This window comes from Aquarana catesbeiana, linkage group LG11 (assembly GCF_042186555.1).
Source record: "Aquarana catesbeiana isolate 2022-GZ linkage group LG11, ASM4218655v1, whole genome shotgun sequence".
Taxonomy (NCBI): Eukaryota; Metazoa; Chordata; class Amphibia; order Anura; family Ranidae; genus Aquarana; species Aquarana catesbeiana.
The window spans coordinates 194,212,323-194,224,628 of NC_133334.1; the positions used below are offsets into that span (position 1 = coordinate 194,212,323).

At 40.4% G+C, this 12,306-nt stretch overlaps 1 protein-coding gene across 3 annotated transcripts in view; it reads right to left on the minus strand.

Moving 5' to 3' along the window:
• LOC141112368 (EH domain-binding protein 1-like protein 1) overlaps positions 1-12,306 on the minus strand; it is a 790,701-nt gene that overhangs the window by 110,317 nt on the left and 668,078 nt on the right. For all 3 annotated transcript variants that reach the window (XM_073605157.1, XM_073605156.1, XM_073605155.1), the window contains 3 exons: positions 9,654-9,702; positions 8,636-9,568; positions 8,460-8,523 (listed from right to left, as the gene is read on the minus strand). In XM_073605157.1, coding sequence (XP_073461258.1) covers positions 8,460-8,523; positions 8,636-9,568; positions 9,654-9,702 — 1,046 coding nt within the window. The remainder of the gene's footprint in view (positions 1-8,459; positions 8,524-8,635; positions 9,569-9,653; positions 9,703-12,306) is intronic.

Sequence of the window (12,306 nt, forward strand, 5' to 3'; positions counted from 1 at the left end):
GACAGGCTGACCCCCCCCCACCCCTTCAACCTCTGCAGCAATGCTGGCAGCACTCATATGTCTGTTTCCCAAAGACAACCTCTGCATATGACGCTGAGCATGTGCAGTCAACTTCTTTGGTCGACTATGGCGAGGCCTGTTCTGAGTGGAACCTGTCCTGTTAAATGCTATATGGTCTTGGCTACTGTGCTGTAGCTCAGTTTCAGGATCTTGGTTTGAGAGTTGTAAGAGCTGGAGATGCTGCTGGTTATACACCCCCATATGGCAGGTCTGAGCTTATCCCTACAGTGGTCTTCTCATCCCTTGTGTTGGCTGACTGCTTAATTGGTGGATTGGTCCAGAAATATTTAGACAGAATAAAGGTGGATAAAGCACCTGGACCTGATGGCATCCACCCTCGGACCCTAAACGAATTTGGTTCTGTAATTTCAAAGCCATTGTGTCTAATTTTTAGGGACTCATTAATGACGGGAATAGTACCACTGGATTGGCGTAGGGCGAACGTGGTGCCTATTTTTAAAAAGGGATCAAAGTCTTTACCAAGCAACTATAGACCTGTTAGTTTAACTTCTATAGTCAGGAAGATACTGAAGCATTTAATAAAAGACCATATAGACAAGTTCTTGCTGAAAAAAAACATTTTAAGCAACAGATAGCATGGATTCATGAAAGACAGAAGTTGTCAGACAAACCTGATTTATTTTTATGAAGAGGTAAGTAAAACCTTGGACAGAGGGGTGGCTGTGGTATACTTGGATTTTGCAAAAGCGTTTGATACAGTTGATAAAACGATAATTCTCCCGCTCTACAAGACTCTGGTCCGGCCGCACCTGGAGTATGCTGTCCAGTTCTGGGCACCAGTCCTCAGGAGGGATGTACTGGAAATGGAGCGAGTACAAAGAAGGGCAACAAAGCTAATAAAGGGTCTGGAGGATCTTAGTTATGAGGAAAGGTTGCGAGCACTGAACTTATTCTCTTTGGAGAAGAGACGCTTGAGAGGGGATATGATTTCAATTTACAAATACTGTACTGGTGACCCCACAATTGGGATAAAACTTTTTCGCAGAAGAGAGTTTAATAAGACTCGTGGCCACTCATTACAATTAGAAGAAAAGAGGTTTAACCTTAAACTACGTAGAGGGTTCTTTACTGTAAGAGCGGCAAGGATGTGGAATTCCCTTCCACAGGCGGTGGTCTCAGCGGGGAGCATTGATAGCTTCAAGAAACTATTAGATAATCACCTAAATGACCGCAACATACAGGGATATGTAATGTAATACTGACACATAATCACACACATAGTTTGGACTTGATGGACTTGTGTCTTTTTTCAACCTCACCTACTATGTAACACATCCACCCTGTGTGCAGCTTGCAAGATACTTTTATTTAAATGTATCTGAATAAAGTGTTACTTGCTTTTACTATCAAACTGACCCAGGCGCCCTCTTTCTGCGGTTTCAGTTTCAGAATCTTGGCAATCTTCTTATAGTCTAGGCCATCTTTATGTAGAGCAACAATTCTTTTTTTAAGATCCTCAGAGAGTTCTTTGTCATGAGGTGCCATGTTGAACTTCCATTGACCAGTATGAAAGAGTGAGAGCGATAACACCAAATTTAACACACCTTCTTCCCATTCACACCTGAGACCTTGTAACAGTAATGAGTCACATGAACCCAGGGAGGGAAAATGGCTAATTGGGCCCAATTTGGACATTTTCACTTAGGGGTGTACTCACCTTTGTTGACAGCGGTTTAGACATTATTGGCTGTGTGTTGAGTTATTTTGAGGGGACAGCAAATTTACACTGTTATACAAGCTGTACACTCACTACTTTACATAGTAGCAAAGTGTAATTTCTTTAGTATTGTCATATGAAAATATATAATAAAATATTTACAAAAATGTGAGGGGTGTACTCACTTTTTTCAGATACTGTAAAGTAATTTAACATAAACTGAAAGTAAAATTCTAAAACCACTGTTTTCAGGGCTGATTTACATATTGGGAGCCTAATAGCAGCACATATGTTGCTCTATTGCCACGTACACAGGGTCAGACTTTTTGACCGGACTTGTCCGACGGATGCCGGTGGACCAAATCCGGCGGACAATCCGATTGTGTGTGGGCTTCACCGGACCTTCAGCGGACTTTTCCAGTCGCAAATCTGCCGGACTTTAGATTTGGAACATGCTTCAATTCTTTACGTCATAACTCCGCTGGACCCAGAAATCCGCTCGTCTGTATGCTAGTCCGACGGACAAAAACCCACGCTAGGGCACCTATTGGCTACTGGCTATCACGTACGAATCCGTCATACTTTGGTGTGATCGTGTGTAGGCAAGTCCGGTCGTTAGAAAGTCTGTTAAAAGTCCGCCAAAAGTCTGTCAAAAGTCTGTCGAAAGTCTGTCGGACGGGCTGTCGGACTTTTGTAGCTGAAAAGTCTGACCGTGTGTACGCGGCATTAGCCTTGTCCATAGACAGGCCACGTCTTTATCCCTGTTACAATGTGCTGAAAAAACTAACAAATTTGAATGTACTAATTGGTAATGGATGCTGATGCTGTGGACAGATTTAGCTACTTCAGCTAATCCACCTGCATACTTCCTTATGGACCAGAGCATTATTTACTTTCAAGCTATGGGTCTAACAGTCTAGCAATAATGTTGTCATTAACAGCTTCCCGACCAGCCGCCGCAGTTATACTGTGGCAGAATGGCACGGGCAGGCGAATCGCCGTTATGTTACATCGGGCGCACGCCCCCTCGGCGGCCACGATGATCGGATTCGATCCAGAACCGATCAATCCCCAGGCCCAGACCAATAAAATCTGGCCTGGATCTGGTGATCGCTCCTGGCGAATGAGATCCTTCCCCTGTCTGTGTAACTGTAAACACTGATGGGGAAGTGATGTCATCTCTCCTCATGTCGGTCTTTTGGACAGTCACCACTCCAGATCATTAATACGTGGGATTCCCGTGGGACAGTTTCTCCGGATCCGTAGAAATTGTTCCACTGAGGAAGACTATAAAGTTAAATCAGAACAACTATACCAAAGATTTAGAGAAAGGGGGTACCTACACCAAATGCTTAAAAGAGCAAAGAAAATTGCAGGACAAAAAACAAGAGCAGGCTTACAAAATAATCTAGAGTGGGTGACTGGGGACAAAGAGATGGCTAATTTATTAAATACTTTCTTCAGCTCTGTGTATACAAAAGAGAATGGGGGAGCTCATGTTCATAATGGGGGTGGTATTGACACAGCCCCGAATGATCCACAATGGCTCAAAAGTGATATGGTCCAGAAATATTTAGACAGAATAAAGGTGGATAAAGCACCTGGACCTGATGGCATCCACCCTCGGACCCTAAAAAAATTTGGTTCTGTAATTTCAAAGCCATTGTGTCTAATTTTTAGGGACTCATTAATGACGGGAATAGTACCACTGGATTGGCGTAGGGCGAACGTGGTGCCTATATTTAAAAAGGGATCAAAGTCTTTACCAAGCAACTATAGACCTGTTAGTTTAACTTCTATAGTCAGGAAGATACTGGAGCATTTAATAAAAGACCATATAGACAAGTTCTTGCTGAAAAAAAACATTTTAAGCAACAGACAGCATGGATTCAGAAATGGAAAGACAGAAGTTGTCAGACAAACCTGATTTATTTTTATGAAGAGGTAAGTAAAACCTTGGACAGAGGGGTGGCTGTGGTATACTTGGATTTTGCAAAAGCGTTTGATACAGTTCCGCACACACGGCTCATGTGTAAGGTGAAGTCTACAGGCTTGGAAATATCAGTTTGTAAATGGATAGAAAACTGGCTAAAAGACAGAATTCAGAGAGTAGTGGTTATGATTCTTACTCTGAATGGTCTAAGGTTATCAGTGGTGTACCCCAAGGTTCAGTGCTGGGACCCTTACTCTTTAATATCTTTATAAACGATATTGGGTCTGGGATCAAAAGTAACATTTCAGTGCAGATGACATCAAGCTATGCAGTGGAATAACATCCTTACAGGATGTCTCCAATTTACAAGCCGACCTCAATGCACTGTCTAATTGGGCGACTATGTGGCAGATGAGGTTTAATGTTGAAAAATGTAAAGTTATGCACTTGGAGGCTAAGAATATGCATGCATCATACATGCTGGGGGGGGGGGGGGGGTATAACTGGGGGAATCCGTAGTGGAGAAGGATCTGGGGGTTTTGGTAGATCATAAGCTCAATAATAGCATGCAATAATAGCATGCAATGCCAAGCTGCAGTTTCCAAAGCGAGCATTGTATTAAGAGAGGTATGGACTCCAGAGAGAGAGAAAAAAATTTGCCCCTGTTCAAATCATTAGTAAGACCTCATCTGGAATATGCAGTTCAGTTTTGGGTACCAGTTCTCAAAAAGGATATCGGGGAACTGGAGAAAGTGCAGAGAAGGGCAACCAAACTGATAAGAGGCATGGAGGAGCTCAGCTATAAGAAAGATTAGAGGAACTGCATTTATTCACTCTTTAGAAGAGGAGAATAAGGGGGGGGGGTATGATCAGCATGTTCAAATATATAAGGGGTCCATATAGTTAACTTGGTGTTGATTTATTCTCTTTACGGTCAACACAGAGGACACAAGGGCACTCTTTACATCTAGAGGAAAAGAGATTTCATCTCCAAATACGGAAAGGTTTCTTCACAGTAAGAGCTGTGAAAATGTGGAATAGACTCTCGCCAGAGGTGGTTCTGAGCAGCTCAGTAGATTGCTTTAAGAAAGGCCTGGATACTTTCCTAAATGTACACAATATAACTGGGTACTAACGTTTATAGGTAAAGTTGATCCAGGGAAAATCCGATTGCCTCTTGGGGGATCAAGAAGGAATTTTTTTCCCCTGCTGTAGCAAATTGGAGCATGCTCTGCTGGGTTTTTTTGCCTTCCTCTGGATCAACTATGGGTATAGGATTGGGTATATTGGATTGTACGATATTTTTTATTTTATTTATTTATTTTATGGTTGAACTGGATGTGTCTTTTTTCAACCTGACTAACTATGTAACTATGTAACTATGTAACTTACTCTTGCCCCAGACGAGGACAAAAGTCGAGACAGGTGGACCAGTAAGACTTATAACCCTCTACGGGACACAATGGCATCAAATCAATACAATTTTAGCAAAACACTGGCATATTCTGACACGAACCGAGAATCTAAAACAAATAGTTGGAGATAGACCACATATGGTAGCCAAAAGAGCCAAAAATTTGAACGATATGTTAGTTCAATCTGAGTTTGTATGGCCCCCAAATAGGAGTTGGCTCAAAGACTTCTCTAAAATCAATGGCATGTATCCGTGCGGCCACTGAGGCACCTGCAAATTTGTAGACCATTCAAAAACTTTCACTGATTCGGAAGGAAAGCAGGAATTTGAAATCAAATCTTTTATAAACTGTGCTACAACAAGTGTATTGTATGTCCTTGAATGCTCATGTAAAAAAACTCTATGTGGGGAAGACAAAGCGACAGTTACGTATTCGGTTTGGCAAACATCTACTAAGTATAAGACAGAGGGAGGAGACCCCAGTAGCCCAACATTTTTTGAAGTACCATCAAGGGAAAACTACTGGTTTAAGGGTAAAGGGTTTCTTCTCCCTCTCTCTTACAGATCGCAGAGGAGATTTTGATACAATACTGTTAAGGAAATAGAAATTCTGGATATTCACGCTCAAGACTCTCCAGCCAAAGGGTCTAAAAAATTAATTGAGCTTGAAGATCTTTCTTGAGCCTTAAAAAATCCTCCCGATTTTTCTTGAGCCTTAAAAAATCCCCCTGACATTATATTATTTTTTTTACCACCCCCCTCCCCACTTTTCCCTTTTTTTTACCCTCCTTTTTTTTACCACCCCCCTCCCCATTTACCCCAATTTTTACCTTCCTCCCTCTTTTTTTTCCTTTTGGTATAAATTTACTTAACTTAACTAGTAGAATTAAGGATTAAACTTTATATTGTTTGGTTTATGTATTGTCTTGAGGTACTCAAATACCTATCTTTTAAGAACTGTAGTTAGCAGTGTTACCACAAGATGGCAATGAGTACTTAATATGACACAAGCTAAGCTGATTGGACAGTGTTCCCTATATAAGGATGAGTCTTGCTTGTGTCTATTGTCCTGACGAAGTGCACTGATGTGCACGAAACGCGTCGACGTACTCGATGCAGAGCACGACACCGAGCTAAAACATGTCTCCTTATCCAGAAATGTAAGGGTTTTTCCGTTACAATCTTCAACATCTAAAGAGTGGCGCATGAAATAGCCTACCTTGCAACAACTAAAGCTGTGTTCCAGACATCATCTGATAAGTCATGTGACTGAATATCCCCAGGAAGCATCTCTGGATTATACACCTGGGACTTGAACAGCTAGCGGCCATTACCAACATGCAATTCAGAGCTATCACAGTTCATTCCAAACGGCCTCCATGTGGAGAGACCATAGAGACAGAAATTTACTTTGGCTGAGGTGGTGATCGATACGAGCGGTAAGAGCCCTGATGGGTAGCTTCGTCTGAACCCCTCCTGTCCCTATTCATCTGTTCCTTTTGTGGACTGTGGAGGTCTATGTGACTTGTGAGATTTGTGAGGCACATATAACTCTTTATGCATGCTATTGGCCCTGATTACTGCCTAGTCACAGTCAGAAACAGAGATCCCTGGCTAATATACTGGAACCATTATGTGGCAATTTATGTGAAATATATGCTTAATCAAAGGAGACTGCAATATTCTGAGCCTTCTGAACTTACAGCACTATTTGTCCTTAATGACTGACATTTCAAAAAGGGGCTGGTGTGGCTGTTTGCTCCCACGATCAAGAAAATAAGCTACATTATTTCCACCTTATTGTATCAACTTATTTCCTGTTGTGGAGAGAACTATGCTAATATCTCTATATAGCTACATGATACTTTAACAATGAGGCAATTTGGAGGTTCCAATAACAAGAAGACATCTTTATTGGGAGTTACATGTGCTACTTTCATCTGGAGAAGGGAGACTGATGGTTTGGGGTGGTGGTATTTACAGTGCTCTGTGTCTGTTTTTTATAATAATGTTATTGCTAACTGCAGTATGTTTTTATCATTGTGATTGGGTATAGTGAGAGGTGCAGTTCTATATAGAACATAGTGTTGCCTTTTATATTTCCCTATCATTGGGTGTGCATCTTTTTGATCAATAGAGTCTAATTAATTTAATCATAAAGCTGTGGGGGGGGGGGGTGTTTGTACTGCCCTGCCATTTTAGCACCTCAAGAAATGGGATAGGTAGTCATAAACTAAAAACTGCGTGAATTACAGAAAAGTACCCTAGTTTGTAGACGCTATAACTTTTGCGCAAACCAAAAAAAATTAGAAAATATCATTTTTTAAAAAAATTTTCAGTCTATTTCCATTTATATTGCAAAAAATAAAAATTGCAGAGGTGATCAAATACCATCAAAAGAAAGCTCTATTTGTGAGAAAAAAAGGACACAAATTTTGTTTGGGTACAGCATTGCATGACTGCGCAATTACCAGTTAAAACAGCGCAGTGCCAAATTGTAAAAAGTGCTCTGGTCGTTGAGCAGCCAAATCCTCCGGGGCTGAATTGGTTAAAGTAATACATACAGTGGGGGAGATTTACTAAAACTGGTGCACATAGAATCTGGTGCAACCGTGCATTGTAACCAATCAGTGCCTAACTTCAGCTTGTTCAATTAAGCTTTGACAATAAAACCTAGAAGCTGACTGGTTACTATGCACAGCTGCACCAGATTTCGTTTGCACCAGTTTTAGTACATCTCCCCTGTTAACTTTATTTGGGGGGAGGGGGCAAACAAGATTTTCTTTTGGCACTATTGTCTTGCAAAAATGATTTTATTTTCTATGCAAGCTATTAAGCATAACAATTTAACAAAAATAATTAACATAAAGGGGGTAGCAATAAGTATCTAAAAGTAGATGGGGAGGGAAAGTTAATTAGGGCTGATTAAGGGTAATTTAGTATTCTGGGCTAATAAGGGGTTAAATATATTCTATTTTTATTTGTTAAAAAAAAACACCTTTTTTTTCCACTTTTCAGGTTGTTTTAAGCCTGCAGCCTGTCAGTGCTTCTTCAAAGGTCAGGACTCAATCCTAGCCCCTCATAAGGTGTCGCCTATAGGTTTGTGCTTATCATGCCTTATGGCAAATCCAGTCCTGTCTGTTATATCTGGTGCAAATGCAGATTTTAAAATTTACAGGATTTAATGCTTTACAAGACCTTCAGACAGATAGCTGTAATGAAGACTATGATATGTATCTTCAAGATTCCTGGTCAACTAAGTTTATGTTAGATGGATGGTAATACTCATGTTTTTCCATGAAGCCCTAGTTAACAATCACACACAGTAGAAATTTTAAAACAGAGCCAACATAATGCATTTGTATATCAGTTACCATTCACAATTTGGGAAGAGGGTCTTGAAGGTGTTTCGTGACTTTTTAGTGTGAGATCCATTTCCTGTAGTTGCAAAAATGAAAATAAGAATTATTCTCCCAAATGAGCAAAAAATGAAATAAAAGAAAGCATTACATTAGTGAAAAAAGAGAATCATAAAGTGAAAAAAACTGACCTCTTCTTGTGAAAGGGACTGCGATCGAATAAGAGAACGCCTTTTCTTCACAAGGTCGGCATCTCGAAGGTGACCTAGGCCTCCTCCTTTACGTGGAGGAGCAACTGGAACAGTTCCTGACTGAAGGGAGGTTTCTCCCTCTTCCAGGTTTAACTCTGTTAAACCTCCATTAACAGTTAGTCTCTTCTTAACACGAGGAGGTGGAACAACTCCAGAATTATTTGTCCCTTTAACAGTACCTGGTATATCTTCTTCCTCTGTATTTGTAATGTCCTTTTTCTGAGGAACAGTACACATTTTTGTATTTTGTTCTACCATAGGACATGCAGCCTTTTTTTCCAAAAAAGAGTATTTTGGTAAACTGTCTACAGGAGGAGATATTGCCAATTCCTGTTTGTCAGGATGGCCTCCATATTTATTCTGTGTCTCAGGCATGGTTTCTAATTTATTTTTTAGTTTAAGTACATATTCCTTATTTTCATGCATTGATTGCTTTAGTTTTTCATTTTTATCTGTTACAGCACTTAATTCTCCACGAGATGCAGGAGTGGACATTTTCAATTTTTGTTCATCAGAGTATAGGTCTGGAAGATTTTGTTTCCCAAGATCTACATTTACAAAAATGTTTTCATTCATGGGTGTGGGTTTAACGCTGTGTTCCCCAGAGGCTGGGATGATATCTTGATCTTGAGAAGTAATATTTTGTTGCTTGGAGTTAAAGTCCCCCTGTAGTTCTGAAACCATGTCATGTTTCTGCTTATCTGCATCCAAATGAGGAGTTTGAGCTATAGCATTTGGGTGAACACTTGTGAAGTGAGATCGAATTTGACAGAGGTATGTGAGAATAATGAGCTTGTCTGGCACAGAGCGAAGTAACATGTCAGATGGGGATAGAAGTGGTGGTATCCCAAGAGCTGCAAAGCCATCATATGCCTACAAGTTAATAGACATAATTTAGCTGAAAATATGTCAGTATAAAAAGGTATTTCTGCATTACTGAAAAAAGGAGAAAACTGACCTTTTTGTTATTCTCCTTTACATTTAGTGGGTCCAAAGTTTCATAGTTACTGAAAGGGAGTAAATGACATTTAATTAGGACAATTCATTCTACACTCTTACATTCGTCAAGGTTTAGAAAAATTGACAATATCTAAAACATAGCCAATGCATTAAGGAAAGTACTTTTGTGCTCAGTTCAAATTTAGTTTTAAGAAACCCTTAAGTCACTTCTTACAAAAACAACTACCACTAAGAAAAATGGTGCAACTATTCCTGGGCCAAAAAAACCCATATGGGAATTACATTTTGCAGTAGAGATTCAGAGGCCTCAGCGCACAATGGCAAGCTGTTGACCCCGCTGTAAGAGATGACCATAGGAGCAATCTGCATGCACAGAAACAGCACACGTAGACTCCTACATTAGGTTATACCATTGGATCATGATGCCCACACTAATGTCATTGGCTCTCAGACCCATTTTAGAGTTATGCCCCGTACACACGGTCGGATTTTCCGACGGAAAATGTGTGATAGGACCTTGTTGTCGGAAATTCTGAATGTGTGTAGGCTCCATCACACATTTTCCATCGGATTTTCCGACACACAAAGATTGAGAGCAGGCTATAAAATTTTCCGACAACAAAATCCGTTGTCGGAATTTCCGATTGTGTGTACACAAATCCGATGCACAAAGTGCCACGCATGCTCAGAATAAATAAAGAGATGAAAGCTATTGGCTACTGCCCCGTTTATAGTCCCGACGTACGTGTTTTACGTCACCGCGTTCAGAAAGATCGGATTTTCTGACAACTTTGTGTGACCGTGTGTATGCAAGACAAGTTTGAGCCAACATCCGTTGGAAAAAATCCTAGGATTTTGTTGTCGGAATGTCCGATCAATGTCCGACCGTGTGTACGGGGCATAAGTGTTATCCTGAAAAACACCATTTCAAATAGGCTCCTACCAAGGCCTATTTTCCCAATTGAATCTGATAAAATAAAAAATACATGGCTGAAAAGGTAGTCAAAGAAATGGCTGCCCTTGAGTAGTAAACTTTTTAAATAAAAAGTTGTATCTTTTTATATAAAATATAATAAACACAATGCAATTCGAGGAAAAAAACAAAAAATGAATTTAAAGTATATGTAAACCATGACAAGAATTTCTCTGAACTCTTGTTTAATATACCATTAAAAGCATTTGGCTTAAAAATTAAGCAACCACACACTAGAGAGAGCACTGGTATCCACATTTATTGCACTCTCTATTTCTAAGCGCTATTGGGTGAAACAAATTAAAGGAGTGGCCCTAAGGCAAGCACTGTCAATGTCATGCTGGCAGATATGCAGATATCCCTTAGCAATAAACGTGGATACCAGAAATCCCTCATTTGTGCAGAGGCTTTTTTTTTCAGCATCCAGTTTGTGAGCGGGGAGGGCTTTTATGGTTACCGGCACCTGGGCTTCAATTGGCAGTGAAGAGCAGTGGCTTGGAGAGGAGAATTTTTAAGTCTAAGCATCCATATTGAAATTATTTTCTTATACTTATTTGATAAGTTCCAAAAATATGTTGATCTTGCTGAAAATCTTGTGCGCTAGCAACTTCATGTGCTTATTGCCTGTGCCGACTGTTTTATATTACATTGTTCTCTGAAGACTACAGAACTACATCCCTTTATAATATTGAGAGGGGTGGGGTTCCATAATCTTGTCTGGTATGCAGCCAGTTCCTGGAGGATGAAAGAATTTATATAATTAAATGGCCCCCATGCTCGTCTGACCTAAATCCAATAGAACACCTTTGGGACATTAGGTTTCGGTCCATCCGACGCCACCAAGTTGCATCTCAGTCTGTTCATACGTCGTCCCATTAGGAGCATGCCCCGACGTTGTCAGGCATGCATACAAACATGTGGGGGCCATACAAACTACAGAATACCATTTTGAGTTGCTGCAATTAAATTTCAGCAAAATGGACTAGGCTGCTGCATAATTTTTTCACTTTGATTTTCAGGGTTGAATTCAGCCCTCTGTAGGCTGATAATTTTAATTTACAACAAACGATGTTGCATCCTTTTGTTCCTAACACATTATCCAGCATAGATATCCAGCATGATATTTTTCCCCATTGAGATCTGGTGTGTTTTCAAAGGGTTCCTTTCATTTTTTGGAGCAGTGTATATATATTACATTTTTTCTCCTCTAGCAAGCAGAAAAAACATACAGTTTTTCTTCTTCTTCTTTCAAAAGTAGAATAAAAAAACACAGGGGTTGGCTGTATGGTGACTGATCACTGTGATAACCAATTACAGGCTATCACCAGTGGTCAGGTGTCTGGGAACTGGTCCTCTTGGGTGACTTGGTCCTTGGGACAGAAGAACTGGACAATCTGGAAGGGCCAATGGAGGGTCTGCCAGGAACAATATAGAACTTGCTCAGTCAGGAGCCCCAATAGATGTAAAACCAAAAGATCACTTAAGATTGTTTTGGAGGCTTCAGACATATCCTTGGCCCAAACCCCAGTTTTGTCAAATGAACCTAAAAGTAATTACAGGTAGAAGAGCATGGATGACTAGGAGAGGAGAGACTTGAAAAGGATTTCTAGTCCTTTGCCCACTGGGTCCTTAAACACCAGGATGTTGTGGACAAGGAACGGCTAGGGGTTTGTTTAAG